This window comes from Arachis duranensis, chromosome 6 (assembly GCF_000817695.3).
Source record: "Arachis duranensis cultivar V14167 chromosome 6, aradu.V14167.gnm2.J7QH, whole genome shotgun sequence".
NCBI lineage: Eukaryota > Viridiplantae > Streptophyta > Magnoliopsida > Fabales > Fabaceae > Arachis > Arachis duranensis.
The window spans coordinates 88,593,998-88,615,481 of record NC_029777.3 but is presented as its reverse complement, the minus strand read 5'-3'; the positions used below and the strand labels follow the sequence as shown (position 1 = coordinate 88,615,481).

Here is a 21,484-nt window from a genome sequence, read left to right as displayed (position 1 = left end):
TTTGAAATTCATTATTTCTTCAAAAAACGGGTTGGTTCATTGTCTTTTGGTTTTGGGGGGTGTTTCCCCAGTCTTCACGTTGGACTCTGACTGATGCTCTTCGTGCTGATCAATGTTTGTCTTTTTGCTATCGACTTTCCGTTCTCCGTTATTCTGCACTGCTGCTAACAGCTCGGCCATCCACTGATTTTCTGCTAGGAGGGCGGTGTTAGCGGCCATGAGATCGGCTTTGGTCCGAGGATGTTGCTGAGTCTCCGAGAGATCAGTCATGCTTCCTTTTTTGCAAAGAAAAAGGGGTACAAGGCAGATATGGATAAGTTATGAAAATTAAAATAACAGGATGGGGTGAATTTAAACTCTTTGGCCCCACGGTGAGCGTCAAATGTTCTGTCAAGGATACTCTTCCCGAGCTATACGTCAGCTCCTCGTTGCTCGGTATGCTTTATAACTTGACCCGAACCGGGGATATCCTCGTGAACTCAGACCCGAGCGTGGTACCTGCAAAAAGGACTCCGACGCCCAAGTCAGTAAATGAATCACTTAAACAAAAGCGTGTGTATGATCGAAACGCTATTTGGTAGTATGTTATTATGGAATGAATTTGTTGTGTGCTTTATCGTTGATGCCATGGTCATTTTATAGCCCAATTTAGTGTGGAGCTAGCAGTTGGTTTCGTCCGAGATCTTAGCACCTGATCTCGTCGCGAGATTGATGGGAGCGTTCTGTTAAGATAGAGTCGTTTTCATGATAGGTCGTGTCGAGATATGACTCAGTTTTGCCCGAGATCTTAGGGGGTACAGTACAGATAATATACTAAAAATATATGTCTTGTGCATATTAATAAATATAAAGATTGAAAAATAGCTCCACGTGGATGATGATTGGGGACTTTTTGAAAGATAAATTGATTAATTTTATCCTTATTCAATGGTTGCAATAGGATTCTACGATACATCATTGAATATACCATTTCCTATACGGTGCAACCATTATGATACTATGAACATTGTTAGTTGAATCTAGTTATTGATGCCTTACATATATCATAGGCTTCTAAGTGAGGACCAGCGATACGGATGTATCTACTATTTTTTTATTGTCTTTAAATATTTATTAAAAGAAACAATCTTATTGGAAATATTAATTTGTACTAGGTTATAAGGGCCTTACATAAATCACAAGTTCTTAATACTATTTTAGTTGGAGAGAAAAAAAATGAATGAAAAAAAATAATGAAAAATTGTAATTTCTTTTGTTTTGATATAAAAAAATAGGAAGGAAAGAAAAATTTCATGTCAGTCCTACTAAAATTTTTTTTTCCATAAGCAAGAAAACAAAAAAATGTTATATTTTTTTATATTTTTAATACTATCCTTAGTTATATTATTATTAACAATTATTAATATAAACTTAATTTTAATAATTTTAATATATTACTATAATAGAGATTCACATTTCAACATTATATGTATTTTAAAATATATCTATATTCTCTTCAAAATAACTAATTTTTTGAATACTAGAAAGAAGGAGATCATGGGGGAGGATGAAAACGCCTCCATAATCCTAAAAAGACCATTCCTAGCTATATGGAGAGCTATGATTGATGTGGAAGAAGGTGAATTGGTGTTGAGGGTGCATGAGGAGCAGTTGACCTTCAAGGTTTTTAAACCATAGATCATTCAAATGAAGAAAGCATTTGTATAAAGAATGAGTTCACTGATCCAAGTCTCCAAGAATCCCTTAATGAGGTAAAACAGAGTTTGCAGCTCAAGCCTCCTTTGATGGGAATCAATACAATTGCCCCTGATATCAACCCTAAGTTTGGTGTTGGGGTGCAACATCCACTAAAGAGGAAGTTCCTAAGAAGAAAGTGCCCAGGAGATAGAGAAAAAAGAAGATCCCTATTAAAGATTTCTCACTGGGGATGAAAGTGGTATTGACTCAAAGTCCAGTGTTGCCTCAAACAGTGAGCAAAATCTTTTCTCTTGAACATATTGAGCTAATCCATGAAGACACAGGGAGACAATTCACGGTGAGAGGTGAAGAGTTGAAGCACTATGATCAATCCCGCCTCAACCGTCAAGCTAGTGACGTTAAATAAGTGCTTGTTGAGAGGCAACTCAATCCTTATTCCTTTGATTTTGTGTTCATTTTTATTTTCACTTACTTTTAATTTTTATTCATAGTTTTCCTTGGTTTATTTATGTTTGTGGTCATGCAAAGTGTTTGAAACAGGAACAGGAGGGATCAGAAGGGAAGACAGAACACCCTGGGGAAGAAGAGATTCGGGTGCTCTAGCGCTAAACGCTAGGTTAGGTGTTCAGCGTTAGAAATGACACAAATTTCAAGGGAAACTTTCTGTTTGAGTGGTGGTAAATGCCAAGCTGAGCATTTAGTTCCAAAAATGGCACACAATCCTAGGAGTTTTTATGTCGACACTGGCGCTAAACGCAAACATGAGCGTTTAGGGCCAACAAATATGAATTTCAAGAAAAAGCTACTGTCTCAATGGCGCTAAACATCAAGCTGGGCGTTTAGCGCTAGAAATGACACCAACTTAAAAAACCTTTATGTTTGCTCGGTGCTAAACGCTCGGGGACCTGTGCGTTTAGCGCCGAGCCCTGGTCCCAATTTTTTTTAAAAAACGCTACGCCATTAAACGCCAAAGTGGGCGTTTAGCGCCAGCAGCGCGGAAATGGTTACTTCGAAAAAGGTGAAATTTTTGAAAAGTTAAAAACATGTTGTGCCCACCTACACCCCCATCCCTACCCAGTCAATTTGAGCAAGAAGAAAGTGATCCCGAAAGTGAAGTTTGATTTACAGTCGGATGAGTATCCGAAGATCCGAGAGCGGATTCAGAGGAGTGGTTGGAAAGTTCTATGCAACCCTGTGACTGCAGTGGAACGTCTGATGGTCTAGAAATTCTATGCCAATACTTGGGTGACTTACAAGTATTTCAAGGGCATGAACCCCAATCCAAAGAACTGGCGCACCATGGTCAAAGGGAGGATCTTGGAGTTTGGTCCAGAGAGGGTGAGGGAGCTATTTCAGTTATCTCCGACTAGAGAGAACCCCTACTCTTAAACTAGGAGGGTCAACAGTGAACAGAGATTAGACCAGATCCTCACTGACATATGCTTCCCCAGAGCACAGTGTTGGCGTGATGCTAAGGGGCAACCATACCAGTTGGGAAGGCATGATCTGAGGCCAGTTTCTAGGGGATGGCTGGAGTTCATTCAGTACTCCATCATCCCTATGAGTAACCGGTCTGAGGTTATCATTGACCGAGCAGTGATGATTCACTGCATTATGCTCGGTAATAAGGTAGAGGTGCATCGCGTGATCCCTCAGGAGTTATACAACTTTGATGCGAAGGCATCTACTTCTGCCAGACTGGCCTTTCCCCACATCATCTTCCGCCTATGTGACGCCCCTCAAGTGTGCATTGATGGCGACACCCCCATTGACATCGAGAGGCTGATCATTAGGAGGGGTATGGAGTACGCTAAGGAGTATACCCAAGCACCGCCTCAGGAGCCAGTTCCGCCTCCTCAGTAAGAGCAGCTTGAGGTACCTCAAGGTCATTATTTCCCTCCTCAAGATTATTAGAAGCACCTGGGATCATCCATTAGGCATCTAGCATTATTTATTGATTAGCTAAGGGTAGACCATAAGAGCCACTCTGCCTTTCTTCAGAAGATGGTGGAGCGCAGTAGAGCCAACGGCGAGAGATGGAGGAACTGATGCGTGATTTTGGAGCTTGGAGAGGATTCTCGGGAGGGAGCAGTCACCATGACTAAGGTGGTTGAGTTTCTTATCTGTTATTTCTCCTATTTTCTATTTTTCAGTTATTATATCTTATTTTCTATTTTCTGTTTAAATCCTTTGTATCAGTAGTAGTATTTCTTGTTTTTGTAGCTTAGTTAACTACTTTAGTATTTTATGCTTATTTCAAAAAGTTGTCTCATGTATTGCTTACAGAGCTTGAAAAAGAAAAAGAAAAAGAAAAGTGACGTAATTACATGAGAACTTGAGAGTTATATATTTTGAATTGTCCTATTTACTTTGATGTGGTGGTATTATCTGTGGCTCTGAATGTACGCAAAGAATAGTGCATAATTGATCTTGAAGTTGAGAATGCTAATTCTTGAGGTACAGAAATTTACACAAGTATTATGGATTCTCTAAATTAAATGAGAAATTAGCCCTTGAAGCAAAATAAACAGCAAAAAAAAAAAAGAAACTAAAGAGCAAGGTCCAAGGCTCTGAGCATCAATGGCTAGAAAGATCAAATGTGATTAAAAGCTCAAAGAGTTTTTTTCTTAGCCATATGCTTGTGGTGTGAATGTGTCAAGAAATTCTTGAGACAAAACACTAAGAATCGAGACCAAGTGCAAATAAATAGTATGCCAAAGGCTCTGAGCACCACTGACTGGGAAATATAAAAAGAAAAATTAGAACTCAAAGAGTTCCCAGTTAAGTGCTTGTGGTATTTTTTTGTCAAGCTAAACTTGAGACAAAATATTTAGAAGTCACGGCTAGGCTCAAGGTGCAAAGTACCAAAGAAAAGATAAGAAAAAGCTGTGTTCAAGGACTAATCAAAGTTTAAAAAGGAAGAGAGTTCATAATATTATCCGAGTTCTAGTTCTGAAGGACATTGACATTTTCTGAGTTTCAAAGGATAGTGAGATGTCGAAACTATTCAGGATCACAATGTCATCAACCCCACTCAGTGAATGGATAGGAGCTTAACTGAAGACCCAATTCTTAGGCAAGTTTACTTCTCAGTTCTATATTGTTTTAATTGCTTGAGGACAAGCAACAATTCAAGTTTGGTGTTGTGATGCGTGAGCATTTTTTCTTTATTTTTTTATTATTTTAGATATAAATTTATTTAGTTTTATTGGGATTTTAGTGTTTGAAACCTATTTGGATGCTACTTTGAATCGTTCTATTGTTTTGATTATTTCAGGTGAAGTTTGGATCAGTTTGATAGAGCTTGTGTTGAAGAAAAGAGAAGAATTTTGATTCTGTTGAGTTGGCGCTAAACGCTGCATCTAGCGTTTAGCGCCCAAACACTTTGGATTGCGTGCAGCCATTCTGTCAAGGTGGCGCTAAACGCGGACTTAGGCGTTTAGCGCCAGGTGCCTCATAACATGTGCGAGCTCTCTGCCTCGAAGGGCTTTAAACGCCGAGCTTGGTGTTTAACGCCAGGAAGACAGTAAGGTTTGGAAGATTTTTGCCACCTGGGGCACTAAACGCTGATTTTGGCATTTAGCGCCAGTAACACGGATCCAAGTTCAATCAAAGGAGTTTCTTCAGTAGATTTGGCTTTTAATTAATTGTATTTTATTTTGTTTTGATTATTTTTATTTACAAATATAATTTTTTGGGTTTTAGTAGTTATTATTTTATTTTATTTTCAAACCAAATTAGGTTAGATATAAAAGGGATAAGATCTAATCCTTCGGACTCTCTCTTCTTCTACCTCATTCTAGTTGTTACACACTTTTGAACCCTAGTTTTTTTCTGAGTAATGAGCAAATAAATCTCCTTGGTTGAGGTTAGGAACTCCATTTATTTACATGGATTAATACTATTGCTATTCTACTTTTATTAATGTATTGATTTGAATTCAAAGAATTGCTTTCGTTCTTCATCTTAGAAATTAGGGTATATTGGAAGATAACCCTTGTTCTACTTAAGTTCTTATTAAATCTTAGAAAAGTAATTTACTTGGACAAAATCTTGAAAGTAATTCCTCCTAAATCACTAATTGCTTGGATTTAGCGGGATACGTGACATATAATCCTTTTATATTTGGGTAATAAGGGGTTTTGTGGTTAATAAACTAGAATTGAACCTAACCGTTTAATCTATATTAAGTGACCAAGAAATTTATCGTTGATTAGGTTAGAGGAGACTAGCTCACTAAGGAATTAGGGTTTCAATTATAGTTTGCCATGAATTAAATATTGTATGATTAAAGTAGTTGGTAAGAAATATAAATCCGGAAAAATAAACATCTCTGAAACCTTAACTATTTTTCTCACATGCTTTTCACCCAATTTCACTGTTTGTCTTCTAAATCTCTGAGTTATTGTTTAATATTTTCGAACACCAAAACTTCATTTTCTGCTTGTTTGACTAAACAAATCACTCAACCATTGTTTGTGGTTTTGAAATCCGCATCAGGTACCTATTTTATTTATTTAACTTAAGTAATTACAATCAATTATACAAAGTATACAATGATCCTAGGTATACCAAAGAAACCAATGTAGATCTTCTAACTTTATCAACTCACTATACCTATTCCATTAACTAAGTTACTAAAGACTAAATGAAGAGAGAACTTTTGCGTGGTCTAGAATTCAGAATAAATTCCCATTGCAAGTATAGTTTCTAAACCAACAAAAGTCCTTTCTTACAAACATTTTGGTTGTCACAAGTAACAAACCCCTAAATAAATTGATAACCGAAGTATTCAAACCTCGGGTCGTCTTCTCAAGGAATTGCAGGGAGGTATGTTCTTATTATTGGTTATGAGTCTTGTAAATTGGGGGTTTTGAAAGGATTTGAGTAAGAGAAAAATAGATTGCAAGGAATTAAATTAATAACTAATAAAACTCTTGGCAAGGTAATAGAATTGGAATTCCTATCCTAGTTATCCTTATCAGGTGTGATGAGAATTGGGTTTTAATCCCACTTAGTTATCCTTTATTAAACAAGGGAAGGTCAAGTGGACTAATTAGTTTGATCCTCAAGTCCTAGTCAATCCCTGTGGGAGGACTAGCTTTAGAGTGATCTAGATCAATTAGAATCTACCCATTTCAATCACTGCTGAGTTTGACAACTCAAGAGTTACCAATTAATCAACCAAAGCCAAAAGGGAAAATAAATCATAAATAGAGCAAAACAATCATGAGTCTGAAATACCTCAAATTATATTAATTAAGAAAATCCTAACATGAAAAGTTCATAAGCCAAATAGGCAACACAAGTAATACAAGCATTAAGGCATCTGGAAGTAAAAGAGAAATATAAAGCAAAAGGAACATTGAACCTGATGAAGAGTCAAAATCCTAAATCCTTTAAGAAGAATCCTAATCCTAAATCCTAAGAGAGAAGAGAGAACCTCTCTCTCTAAAAGCTACATCTAAAACCTAAAATTGAATTATGATCTGATATGAATTCATGTCTTGAGTCTCTGCATGTTTCCTGGGTTGAAATGCACCCCAGAATATGTGCCAGCGACTTCTGTAATTCTGCAGATCGCGCACGTCACGCGTCCGCATCGTCCACGCGTTCGTGTCACTCAGCGTTTCTCGTACCACGCGTGCGCGTCATCCACACATTTGCGTCGTTCGTGCAGCTTCCAATCCGCGGGGTCGCGTCAGGCACGCGAATGCGTCACTCTGATTTCTTCCATTTCGTGCGGTCGCTTGAGCCATGCGACCGCGTGACTTCTCGTTGGTAATCTCCTCAATTCCTTGTGTTCCTTCTATTTTTGCACGCTTCCTCTTCATTCCTTATGCCATTCATGCCCTATGAAGCCTGAAACACTTAGCACACAGATCACGGCATCGAATGGTACGAAGGAAAATAAAAATATACAACTAAAAAGTCTTTAGGAAGCAAGTTTTCAATCATAGAATATTTTTAGGAAGGAATTGTAAATACATGGAAATCATATGAATAAGTGGGTGAAAAGCTTGATAAAACCACTCAATTAAACACAATATAAATAGTGGTTTATCAATCTCCCCACACTTAAACATTAGCATGTCCTCATGCTAAGCTTAAGGAGACAAAATAAATGAGTAGGAAAAAGCAGGACTCATGCAATGTAACTTATAAATGTGAATGCAACTACATGCTAAAATGATTCTACCTACTTGGTGAAAAAGTAAATAAATCTTTCAAGAACAAATATGAACTGGATTTCACTAATTCAAATCACAAAATACAATACAAATAACTTGCAAGAAGAAGATAACTCATGAAAGTAGGGAACATAGAATTAAGCATTGAACCCTTACTGGTAGTGTATATCATTCTAACTCTCAAGTGTCTAAGGTCAATTCTCTCAATTCTCTACTAATCTTGCTTTCTAAGGCTTACTCTTCATCTAACAATCAACAAAAATTTAATGCACCAATACACAAATCAAGAGGTCTTTTAAGAGTTATAATAGGGTTAAAGTCAAAGTAAAATTGTATTTGGTCAAGTGGACTAAAATCTGAATCCTTAATTAACCAAAACTTTCCACCTAACTTAGGACAATCCATGTAATATAAAATTAATAACTACCCATTAACTGCGTTTACTACATATTTATGCATTCCAAGTTTTGAGTACAGTACATATGCATTGCTATTGCCATTTGCTTTGGGGCATTTTGTCCCCTTTTTATTTTTCTGCTTTTTTTTATTTTTCTTTTCTTAATAATTTTTGTTGTCAATGCATATGATTAAGGTTTTGAATGCATAAACATGTTCTTAACATTTTTCGCATTTTCACAGAAAGTCTAACATACTCAATTCTCAAATCAAACGTTTCCAAACCCACTTTTCCCACACTTAATTCATGAGCATTTTCACTAGTCTAAGCTAATCAAGGATTCAAATTAAGGACATTATTGTTTTTTTGCTTAGAGTTAGTGATGAGCTAAAGTAAAGAACAAAGGGGTAAAATAGGCTCAACATTGGTTTGCAAAGGATAATAAAAGGTAAGGCCATATGGGTATGTAAGCTCAGTGAAACAAGGCCTCAATCATGTAAGTGCATGCATACATCAAATAATAGAAATATAGAATCAAGCAAGACAAAGATCACAATTTTAGAGAGAAAATCACACACCAAAAATAAAATATTGGTTGGTAAAATGCAACCAATCAAGTAGGCTCAAAATCTCACTGGTTTTGTGTGTTCGAGCTCTAAATCATGTTCCAAAATAATATTTCTTCAAACAAGTTTTTCAAAAAGTTTTTAATTTAAATTAGTGAAATACTATAAAAAGTTTTCTTGAAAAAGAAAATATTACTTCAACCAAGTAATGGTAAAATATGCACAAAATTAAACAAACATGCAATCAAACATGCAAATGCAACAATGAAAAACAAAAATTGGTGTTGAGAAGGGACTAACTAACCCGTGGAGATCGGGATCGACCTCCCCACACTTAAAGATTGCACCGTCCTCGGTGCATGAAAAGATGTGCAGGTGGGCGGGGGTTGTGGTTCCTCAGCCTGTGCTCGTTGTAGAGTCTTTCTCTTTACCCTTACTGGTGGCCATCCTGAAAAGGAAGATGAGAAAGGGACATGAAGTCAAAGGGATAGAGCAAGGGAGAGGGCAGTACGAGTAATAATCATGCCAAAATAAAGAAGAATGTCGTTAACACATGGTCGCGATTCCATGAAATTAGGACAACAATGGAAACAGGGCATGATAAATTGAGGCAATTAGATGCAAGATGTTTATTGGCATGCTGACAAAAGGCATGAGTAGCTTAGATCAAGCATTAAAAGCCATAATGTATTATTAGTCGTGAGAAACTAACAATAAAGTTTGTATTGACAATTATATTCAATTAATAAAATATTCGAAAGGATTTTGTGAAAATCAGGCATTAGAGTAGAAGGATAGAATAATTAAGAATGCGCAATGCCATACAGGCTTTTTCACAAACACAAAGCATGCATATTAAATAAGGTATGGAAAGTATTAAATTGAACATGCAAGCACCCTTAAAAAAATGATATATAATTGTCAAACAATTTCTTAACAATCCACAAGCAAAATAATGACCCAAATAAATTTCCAACACCAATTAAAAGAAAAAAAAAGAAAGAAAAAGAAAGGAAGGAAGAAAGAAATAAGAAGGGAAAGAAAAGATTTAGATTTGGGGAAGAAAAGATAAGATATTTGGCTGATCTGGATAAGTTATGCGGCGCTTGTGATGCAGACGCGTGAGTGATGCGTTCATGCGGATAGCGCTTCTATGAAATGACGCGGATGCGTCATCCACGCGGTCGCGTGGATCGATTTGTGCCATTAGCGCGAGGGCAGCCTCGCGGTCGCGCAACTCTCTGTTTGAAATGCATATTGCCAAATCTTTGGGTGACACGATCGCGTGGTTGACGCGATCGCGTGGATGGCCTGAATTTGAAAACGGTGCGGATGCGTGGGGCACGCGTACGCGTGGCAAGGCTTGTGCTTCTAGCACGAGTCCAGCCCAATTCTAGCTCAACTTTCAGCCATACACCCTTTTTACGTCGATTTTAAGGCACGCGTTCGCGTGGGTGACGCGGACGCGTGGGAGGAATTTTTCCCACATTACGCGGACGCGTCATCGACGCGGTCGCGTGGACCAATTTGTGCCAAAGACACGCCTCCAGCCATGCTCTCGCGTGACTCTCTGTTCACTTTTATTTTCTTCCCAACGCACTTGTGAAACGGACGCGTCAGCGACGCTTACACGTCACGTGCGTGTTTTTTTTATGCAGAATGCAAAATGCAATGAATGTTATGCAGAAATTCCAGGTTCAAACAAAATTCAAAAACAAAGCAAAATGGAAAGGGAATGATCATACTATGGTGGGTTGTCTCCTACCCAGCACTTTTAGTTAAACTCCTTAAGTTGGACATTTGATGAGCTTCCTGCTATGGTGGCCTATGCCTGAATTCGTCCAGAAATTTCCACCAGTGTTTGGAATGCCAGCATCCTCCGGGGTTCCAAACAAGGTACATAAAGCCCTTAGGTGAGTTCAAACAGGCTTGCAGGCTCCTGGAGTGTTGAATGGCAGAATAGATTCCAGGATCCCAAACTTTACTTTTACACCCGTCTTTGTTTTGATATGTATTTTTTCAGCCGGGTGATAAGTAATCTGAATTCCCACTATAGTGACCAAACAGATTTCGAGATCCATACGTTTGAGCTTGACACCAATCCTTGCACCTCAAATTGAAGTGCGGAACCTCTTTGAATCTCGTATACCAGCTCTGAGTGTGAGTCATTTCCCTTTTGCTCTTAAAGCTGCAAAGAGCTCTAAGCTGGCCATCTGTTTCAAGTAAACCATATTCAAGTGGAAAAGTAAAGATGAAAGTTAAGGATTTTACCCACTTGAAGTTTGTGTTGGGCGGTAATGGCCTTGGGATCAGTGTTTCCAGTAGTTCTGCAAGACCTACTCCCTTGTGGTCTTCAGTGAATTCCTCCATGTCTTTGCAAATTTTCTCAATTTCAACCATGCCTTGATCAAAGTCTTCGATATCTTCCTCATCACTTGAGTCATAATTGCGAGGTTGAGAAAAGTCGACCTCTGCATCATCTTCGTATTCACTTGGGGAAGATTCTTCTGGCTCAAAAAATCCGCAAGTTCATTGCTACGAGAACTTGACTTGTGATTGTCATCATCAAGAAAACATGCGTCTTGGGTTATTCCATCCAATTCTTCATAAGATATCTGCTTCGGGGGTTGTGCACTATCCTCCTTAGCATCAGCTGTAATTTCTTTGACGGAATTCTCCACAACTCTGGATTCCTGCGAAGGTTCAGCATCTCCTAAATCTTCAACCAACTCTTCTTCTTCTACAATGACAGCGTTCTCTACTTGTTCCAGTACGAACTTATGCTTTATGCTTTCCACTGGAGTTTCTAGTGTCTTTTTCGTGCTGCGTTCTTCATTAGATTCCCCATATGAAGCCATAGGAGTTTGTTGAGTGTCTGAATGTCTGGAAGATAATTGATTTATTGCTTGCTCCAGTTGATGAAGGGTTGCGTTAAATTGGTCTATCGATTCTTTGAAGCGAACCTGTGATTCTTGGCTTGATGGATATGGACATGGTGCATAGGGGAGTGGTGGTTCTTGGGCGGATAAGGATCATATGGTGGCGAATGGCGAAAAGAAGCTTGTGAGTGTGGTGGTTCGAAGTTATGTTGTGAGGATGGTCTCTGAGCATATGGTGGGGCTTGTTAGTAGCTACTAGGCGGTCCACCATATCTATCAGCTTGGTATGCATTGTAGAATGGTCTTTGTCTGTGATATCTAGGAGGGTGTTGTTACCTAAAGGGGTGATCAGATCCTCTTGGCTCCATCCATCTTTGATTGCTTAGACCTTGATGCATAGTTCTATTATAGCTTCCATTCCTTGCAACAAAAGTAGAACCAAACTCAAAGCGAGAGGGTGAGAATTCATAGTAGTTATCAGAAATAAGAAGGGAGAACAAAAACAAATAAACAAGTAAAAGAAAAATATTTACAATAACCAATAATAAGGCACACGTTTGCAATTCCCCGGCAACGGCGCCATTTTGAAGAGAGAACCTTTGCGTGGTCTAGAATTCAGAATAAATTTCCATTGCAAGTATAGTTTCTAAACCAACAAAAGTCCTTTCTTACAAATGTTTTGGTTGTCACAAGTAACAAACCCCTAAATAAATTGATAACCGAAGTATTCAAACCTCGGGTCGTCTTCTCAAGGAATTGCAGGGAGGTATGTTCTTATTATTGGTTATGAGTCTTGTAAATTGGGGGTTTTGAAAGGATTTGAGTAAGAGAAAAATAGATTGCAAGGAATTAATAAATTAATAACTAATAAAACTCTTGGCAAGGTATTAGAATTGGAATTCCTATCCTAGTTATCCGTATCAGGTGTGATGAGAATTGTGTTTTAATCTCACTTAGTTATCCTTTATTAAACAAGGGAAGGTCAAGTGGACTAATTAGTTTGATCCTCAAGTCCTAGTCAATCCCTGTGGAAGGACTAGCTTTAGAGCGATCTAGATCAATTAGAATCTGCCCATTTCAATCACTGCTGAGTTTGACAACTCAAGAGTTACCAATTAATCAACCAAAGCCAAAAGGAAAAATAAATCATAAATAGAGCAAAACAATCATGAGTCTGAAATACCTTAAATTATATTAATTAAGAAAATCCAAACATGAAAAGTTCATAAGCCAAATAGGCAACATAAGCAATACAAGCATTAAGGCATCTGGAAGTAAAAGGGAAATATAAAGTAAAAGGAACATTGAACCTGATGAAGAGTCGAAATCCTAAATCCTTTAAGAGGAATCCTAATCCTAAATCCTAAGAGAGAGGAGAGAACCTCTCTCTCTAAAAGCTACATCTAAAACCTAAAATTGAATTATGATATGATATGAATTCATGTCTTGAGTATCTGCATGTTCCCTAACTTTAATCTGTGTTTCTGGGCCGAAAACTGGGTTGAAATGCGGCCCAGAATCTGCGCCAGCGACTTCTGTAATTCTGCAGATTGTGCACGTCACACGTTCGCGTCGTCCACGCGTTCGCGTCACTCAGCGTTTCTCGTACCACGCGTGCGCGTCGTCCACGCATTCGCGTCGTTCGTGTAGCTTCCAATCCGCGCGGTCGAGTCAGGCACGCGAACGCGTCACTCTGATTTCTTCCATTTCGCGCAGTCGCGTGAGTCATGCGACCGCGTGACTTCTCGCTGGTAATCTCCTCAATTCCTTGTGTTCCTTCCATTTTTGCACGCTTCCTCTTCATTCCTTATGCCATTCCTGTCCTATGAAGCTTGAAACACTTAGTACACAGATCATGATATCGAATGGTACGAAGGAAAATAAAAATATACAACTAAAAAGTCTTTAGGAAGCAAGTTTTCAATCATAGAATATTTTTAGGAAGGAATTGTAAATACATGGAAATCATATGAATAAGTAGGTGAAAAGCTTGATAAAATCACTCAATTAAACACAATATAAACCATAAAATAGTGGTTTATCAACCTCCCCACACTTAAACATTAGCATGTCCTCATGCTAAGCTTAAGGAGACAAAATAAATGAGTAGGAAAAAGCAGGACTCATGCAATGCAACCTATGAATGTGAATGCAACTACATGCTAAAATGATTCTACCTACTTGGTGAAAAAGTAAATAAATCTTTCAAGAACAAATATGAACTGGATTTCATTAATTCAAATCACAAAATACAATACAAATAACTTGCAAGAAGAAGATAACTCATGAAAGCATGGAACATAAAATTAAGCATTGAACCCTTACTGGTAGTGTATATCATTCTAACTCTCAAGTGTCTAAGGTCAATTCTCTCAATTCTCTACTAATCTTGCTTTCTAAGGCTTACTCTTCATCTAACAATCAACAAAAATTTAATGCACCAATATATAAATCAAGAGGTCTTTTAAGAGTTGTAATAGGATTAGAATCAAAGTAAAATTGTATTTGGTCAAGTGGACTAAAATCTGAATCCTTAATTAACCTAAACTTTCCACCTAATTTAGGTCCGATTCCAATTTAAATATACCCGACCCGACTATACGTGTATCCCGTGACGAAAGAAGATAACCAAACTTGGAAGAGAAAGAAATAACCAAACGTGGTAGAATCTCCGCGTCACCACTCATCACTGAACTTCGAGTCTGAACTAGCAAGTGAGCGCAGAAACAAACTCTAGAAAGCTTCAATTGGGGGAAATTTGGGGAAATAGAGCGAACTGTGGAATTGAGAGTCACAATCAATGGGTGCGAGTCGGAAGCTTCAGGGAGAGATCGATCGCGTTCTCAAGAAAGTCCAGGAAGGTGTTGAAGTCTTTGATAGTATCTGGAACAAGGTCCTACCTCTTCTTTTTTGGGTCAAATTTAAAATCTTAATTTTCTTTTTAAATTTTTCTGATCGAAAATTCACGCGAGAAATGGCGGCGTTGGTTGGGTTGTGTTAGGTTTACGACACAGATAATGCCAACCAGAAGGAGAAGTTTGAAGCAGACCTCAAGAAGGAGATTAAGAAGCTTCAGAGGTACAGGGACCAAATTAAGACTTGGATTCAGTCCAGCGAAATCAAGGACAAGAAGGTGCTTGATATACTGCATGTTCAAATTCCCTTTATACTAAATGGAATATACAAAAAATAAAAAATGGTGCTTGTTGTACTAATTTCGCACCGATATGCCGAATTTATGCTGTTTTATTTGGAATGTTAATTCCTTCAGTGTTTTGGGTTTTTAATCAATGAGGGTTTTATACATATGTTGAATAGCTGAATTATGATAGTTGGTGAAATGAGTTAACCTTGGAAAAATTTTAGATGAATGTGATGTGATGTGATTTCAAGGAACTCACATGCAGTGGATGTATGTCGGTATGAGTATGATTGTGTCATTTTGAACCCATTGAGTAAATGATAATAATGTGTATATTGCCCTGCTTTGTTGCATACCCTTTTCTTGCGGGGATGGGGGGCTCTTGTGTTTTGGTGGTTGTGCTGCCTCGGTTCATTGTGATAATATAATATGGTTTCCCTTTTTTGGCACATTTTGATATAGGTTAGTGCATCTTATGAGCAAGCTCTAGTGGATGCCCGCAAGTTAATTGAACGTGAAATGGAAAGGTTTAAGATATGTGAAAAGGAGACAAAGACCAAAGCATTCTCTAAGGAAGGCTTAGGTCAACAGCCTAAGACTGTAAGTGTGACTATGCCAAAAAAAAGGCTCCTTTGCTATTTTTCTAGTTTTGTATTACTTGTTATGCCTTCTTTGTGCTGAGCGTTGTGTTTTGCTATTTTCTCACAGGATCCAAAAGAGAAGGCTAAATCAGAGACAAGGGATTGGTTGAACAATGTGGTATGAAGTCAATTCCTTTGTATAATTTTCCAGTTTGCTTGTTGTGCTTGCGTCCAAAGTATGGCTAAAACTTGTTTGTGGTTATAGCTTTTCTGCCATCGTGTTCTTACTGTTGGATAGCTAATTCTCAGCCTTTTTTGCTTTGTATCTATTATCCAATATCTATGCTTATTGCAACATGATAAAATTTCTTGTGTAGGTTGACTGTTTATTGGAAATTTATGTTGCATTTCTCTTTGATGATATGTTGTTTAAATTTCATAAAATATTAATTTGAATGATGTGCCTGGCTCTCATCATCATTTTTTTTAAAATATTTGAGTAGGTTGGGGAGTTAGAATCTCAGATTGACAACTTTGAAGCTGAGCTTGAAGGGCTTTCTGTCAAGAAAGGAAAGAACAGGCCACCTAGATTGGTATGAAACATTCATACATTGTTCTGTTAAAATGATGGTTGACCTTTTGAACGGTCACTTACATCATGTCATGTTTTTCTTCTTTCTCAGACGCATCTAGAGACATCAATTACTCGGCACAAGGCTCATATAAAGAAATGTGAATTTATCTTGAGGCTATTAGACAATGATGAGTTAAGTCCGGAGCAGGTTAATGATGTCAAGGATTTCTTGGATGATTATGTAGAGCGTAATCAGGTTTGTCTAATTCATCATACCTAAAAAAGTTGGGCACTGATTTGGTTGTTAATTTAGTCTTTTTTTGGAGTGAGTGCTTAATGTATTATGCTTTGATAGGGGTGCTTTGCTTGGAGGGGATTGAATTAACATTGCTCTGTTTTTTGAAGATGACTCAAAATGAGATGCTGTCATTTAACCTTCCGATCTTTATGTATTCATTTTTATAAACATTTTTACAACTTTCTTCACTATCATTTTATGAAAGGGCACAATGACGTTGTTTGATCCACGTAACCGACTCCACCTAGAAAGATAAGGCTTTCTTGTTGTCGTTGTTGCTACTGCTGCTGCAGCTGTTTGTCTCAATTTTCTTAGACTGTTGACATGGTTCCTGATAGGAGTATAGCACTGAAGAAATATTGAGGCTATTTAGCTGGCCTCATCCAGTACACAAGGCTCAGTAGTTGTTTGTTGTGTTTGTTGCTGTATCAATGAAAACCTAACCTTCTGTTTCCCTTCAAACTTAACCACCTGAACATATCATACCATAATGCTCGACAATTTGCAATAGTGAACGACTTATTGCAACTTTTCTGTTTGTTCTATTTTTCATTTTTCTGCAGGAGGACTTTGATGAATTCAGCGATGTTGATGAACTATACAGCTCATTGCCTTTAGATAAGGTGGAGACTCTTGAAGATCTTGTTACAATCCCCCCTGGCCTATCTAAGGTATTTGTTTGCTCATGATTGTTTTGTTGCAAGTATACAAGGGATCATTAAGTAATACATATTGAAGCATATGTAGATTCAATTTACCACATTGGGTCATTGATTAATTTTTCACGTTGGCAAATTTTGCTGGATTCCTTGCTGGGCTATGCAGTTTATGATGGTAATGTATTATAGAAGTCTACATTTAATTGATGGGTGATGCGGATTTTAATTTCGGAAGTGGTTAACTCTTTACAAGATACCCTCCATGAACCTCTTAATTGTGGGAGTCTAATGCACTGAGTTACCCTGTTTTTATAGGTTATTTTGACCCTAGGTTCCTATAACATTCCCTTTAACTTGTAAGAACAATTCCTTTTGGAACTCCTGATTTGTTTTGTTTTCTGGTAGGCTACTCCTAGTCTCAGCTTGAAGAATACTTTGGCTGTTTCAGCATCACAATCAGCATCAGCATCTGCCTCACAAACATCTGTATGTATTTCATGTTTATATTTATATGGAAGGATGCAGGAGTCAATGTTGTTGATATGAAAACATAAGAATGGTTTCAGAAAACTTTTGAGGGATTAAATGTTAGGATGTTATTTTTTTCATGCCATAAAAAAAGGGCTATCCCGTTCTTTTTATGTGGCCTATAAGCAATTTTGATGATGTGATCTTAAAGCATCTGTCTAACTAAGAGTAATAGTAGTTAAGATATTCAGATAATTATTGGTATCTCACCTAGTGGGTGTAGAAACAAGCGTGCATCTGCCATTTTAAAGTGATGAACAATATTGTTGATTCTATTTCCAGGAAAATTTGACTTCTAATCATCAGGGTGTTTCCTCTTCTTCCAGGAGCAAGCTGATGACACAGCATCCCAGGATAGCAATTCTGATATTGGTGCAAGAACTCCACCTGCGAAAGTTAGTGGAATTATTTCTGCTACTTCCACACCAGCTGGCAACCATGCTACTCCTCTTTCTGTGAATGTTTCTACGCATAATTTGTCCAGTGCACCAGCTGCTGGATCGGTCCTTTCTGGTTCGAATTCAGTTCGGAGTCCCATGGAGAATGCTAATGCTGCGAATTCACCTTCTGCGAATCAATCTTCCTCTTTGAAGGAAGAAGAGATTAATAGTTTCCCTGGCCAGAGACCATCCCCATCGCTTTCTGATGCAGCACTAAGGAGCATTAGCCGAAACAACCTTTCAAATCAAGCAGCAGCTAGCATCCCTCTTGGTGCTGGGAACATGGTTTCTAACAATGGAACCCTTGGGTCAGTCCCTTCAGCCTCTGAAATAACTAAGAGGAACATGTTGGCAGCTGATGATAGACTTGGTGGAAGTAGTGGGATGGTGCAGCCTCTTGTATCCCCATTAAGTAATAGCAGATTGATCTTGCCTCAGGTTGGGAAGGCTAATGAAGCTGCCTCAGCTGACTCTAATGTCATTAATGAGGCTGCAGCTGTATCTAGTAGAGTTTTCTCCCCATCTGTGGTTCCTGGCATGCAATGGAGACCTGGAAGTCCATTCCAGAACCAAAGTGATGCGGTAAATTGTCTTAAATTTTAGTATGCTATATGGTGGTCATATGTTTTTCTTTTGGCAAGCTTTTGTGTGGCTTCAAAGTAGGAGAGATTCATTTATGCCAGAAGTATGTGCAATTAGAATGTGTTATAATATTGATTGCTGAGTACCAATAGACATGTAGTTTTGTGTCAGATTCAAAGTTAAAATCTGAATCTGTACATCTGAATGAATATTTTAAGATTATCACATGCTAGGTACACTGCTAGGCCTAGAAACTTTTACTCAGTATAGGTACATTCTTTTTCTTGCTGCTGTTGACTGGTTGAATGGAAGGGTTGTTTATGTAGCATGCTATTGTATATGTTGAATATTTACCTCTTACAGTGCTGGTTCATTTTGATATTCATGTGCAGATTCGTCAAAGAACTGAAATAGCTCCAGATCAAAGGGAAAAGTTTTTGCAGAAGTATCAGCAAGTGCAGCAGCAGGGGCACAGCACCCTGCTTACTATGCCTTCTCTTGGAGGAAATCCTAAGCAGTTTTCTGCCCAGCAGCAAAATCCACTTTTGCAACAGGTATTTCTCCTGTTTTGGACTTTTCTTGCTTGTTCCAAAGATGTCGTGTCTAGTTTTTCTATTCCAACAATGTCATCTTTACAATTCTAATTTTAAAGATAACTACCTACATCTATGGAATCTATGGTTGAGTTGTCTTCGTGTAACCTCAAAGTCATGGGTTCAAACCGTGGAACCAATTACTGATACAATTAAATTAGGCTGTTTACATTACACCCTTTGGGTATGACCTTTCTCCAGACCTTGCATTAACACGGGATTCTTGTAGCCCTACATTGTTGGATGCGGGGTTGGTTTTGATTTTTATTTTATTTTGTTTTTCCCCTTCCCTTCTGTTTGAGAAATGATGGGAAAAATTTGCATAAAAGTAGGAAGATTGGTAGCTTTACTTTGTTTAAATGTACAACTAGATAGTTCTCTCATGCCTAAGTTCATTTATTTAAAAATCCTTTAAAGAATTCTGTAGATGTATATCCTGTTTTAGCTCCATTCCATATACAATCGTATATATTTATAGTTTTACATTTTGGTTAAATGATAATCCACAGTTCCTTCTATGACCTGACTTTATATATGATAAAAATATATTTTGCATGACATGCTACAATATTTGCAGTTTAACTCCCAAGGTTCCTCTGTTTCTTCTCAATCTGCTATTGGCCTTGGAGTCCAGTCACCAGGTTTTAGTGGTATTTCAACTACTACACTACAACAGCCACCCAATTCGGTCCATTCCCCATCTAGTCAACAGTCATTGATGTCAGGTGTTTCCAAAGATGCAGGTGTTTGTGTTACTTGTACATAATACTATACTATATTATGCTTTGATGTATAAGTTTTATTCCCTTTTCTAGTCAGACTACTTTCCTCCTTTTCTGTTCTCTTGTTTCAATACTAAGAAAAATTGTGGACAAAACCCTTAATAACTTATATTTAAATGACATGGTTTACAATAAGCCTGGAAGTCATTTGATTCAAGTAGTTGATCTCTGAAAAAAGACACTGTTCTTGAAATGCAGCCAATACCATGACGTGTTCTAGTTCCTACCTGATCGTTGAGATCAAGTGGAAATTACGTCTTTGTATTAGGCTGTGAATGAATCTGCAAATTACGATACTGTTAACTGAATTAATATCAACTTCAACATGTGGACATATTTGTTTCAAGAGATCAAAACCTATTTAACAGATCCAGAACAAAATACCAAGATTGGTTTATGATGAAAGTTGAGGAACATATCCTAATTCCTAGATTTTCTATTATGCAGATGTTGGCAATTCTAAAATTGAAGATCTACAACATCAGAATTTTCCTGATGATTCAGCTGTTGAATCTACTGGTAGTACTGGGGTTGGCAAGAGTCTCATAAGTGAAGATGATTTGAAATCAACATTTGCTGCAGATTCTCCAGTATGCTGGCTAACTTCTTAATCTTTTATATTCTTAAGATATATCATCCTTTTACATTACATATGAAAGCACATTAAGTTTTGTACTTTTCTGTGCTTGTAAGACAAAATGAGTCCAATAGTTGCTAAGGTAATCATGAAAGTGTTAATGTGCATAATGGAATGTCTGGTTGTGGAGACAGATGAGAGTAGAGATTTGGTGCAATTTGATTAGAGAGGATATTGTAAGGGAGGGGAGCTGAAAAAGTTAAGCTGAATTTTGGCTTCAGCTTGGGAGAGTTGAGCTGCTATAGAGCTGAATATACCCTTACTGTTTCCCCTTGGAACTAGCTTAAGGAGAATAATGCACAAGGAATGGGCTAAACTAAAACTCATTAACTTACAATCATGATTAATGTTTACCTAAGGAGGTAGTGAATTTTAAATTTATATATATTTGAAGGATATGGAGTTTTTTCTGGATAGCCTCTGATTTGAAAACCAGTTGTATGGCCTAGTTACGCTGGGCGAAAGCTAGGGGTGGGCAAAAAAACTGGTTTCACTGAACTGAATTGAAACTGAACTGAAACTGTTTTAAATAAACCAGTTTTTTTAAATAAAAAACTGAACTGAAACCATAGTTTTTATGAAAAACCAGTTTATTAAAAACCAGTTTTTATGGTTCAGTTTAGTTTTAAACCAAACTTCTTCCCCTTCCTTCTTCTCTCTCCTCCCCTCTCTCTTCCTTTCTCTCCCCTTTTTTTCTCTCTCTCTCCCTCCCCTCTTTCTTCCTCTCTCTCTCTTCTTCTCCTCTTTCTCCCCTTCCTCTCTCCCTTCTCTCTCTCTATTCCCTTTCTTTCTTCTCTCCCTTCTCTATCTCTCTCTCTCTCTTTCTCTCTCTCCCCCTCCTATTTGTCTCCCTCTTTTTCTCTCTCTTCCTCTCCTCTCTCTCTCCCTCTCTCTCTTTTTCCTCTCTCTCCCTTCTCTCTCTCTCTCTCTCGCTCTC

General features: G+C 37.8%; 1 protein-coding gene across 1 annotated transcript in view; it reads left to right on the top strand.

Annotated features, from left to right (window-relative positions):
* Positions 1–14,340: 14,340 nt before the first annotated feature.
* LOC107494522 (general negative regulator of transcription subunit 3) overlaps positions 14,341–21,484 on the top strand; it is a 10,655-nt gene continuing 3,511 nt past the window's right edge. The window contains exons 1-12 of the mRNA XM_016115562.3: positions 14,341–14,624; positions 14,733–14,864; positions 15,336–15,473; positions 15,582–15,632; positions 15,958–16,047; positions 16,138–16,284; positions 16,890–16,997; positions 17,391–17,471; positions 17,840–18,535; positions 18,928–19,089; positions 19,706–19,871; positions 20,358–20,500. Of these exons, the coding sequence (XP_015971048.1) occupies positions 14,532–14,624; positions 14,733–14,864; positions 15,336–15,473; positions 15,582–15,632; positions 15,958–16,047; positions 16,138–16,284; positions 16,890–16,997; positions 17,391–17,471; positions 17,840–18,535; positions 18,928–19,089; positions 19,706–19,871; positions 20,358–20,500 (2,007 nt within the window). The 5' untranslated portion in view covers positions 14,341–14,531. The remainder of the gene's footprint in view (positions 14,625–14,732; positions 14,865–15,335; positions 15,474–15,581; positions 15,633–15,957; positions 16,048–16,137; positions 16,285–16,889; positions 16,998–17,390; positions 17,472–17,839; positions 18,536–18,927; positions 19,090–19,705; positions 19,872–20,357; positions 20,501–21,484) is intronic.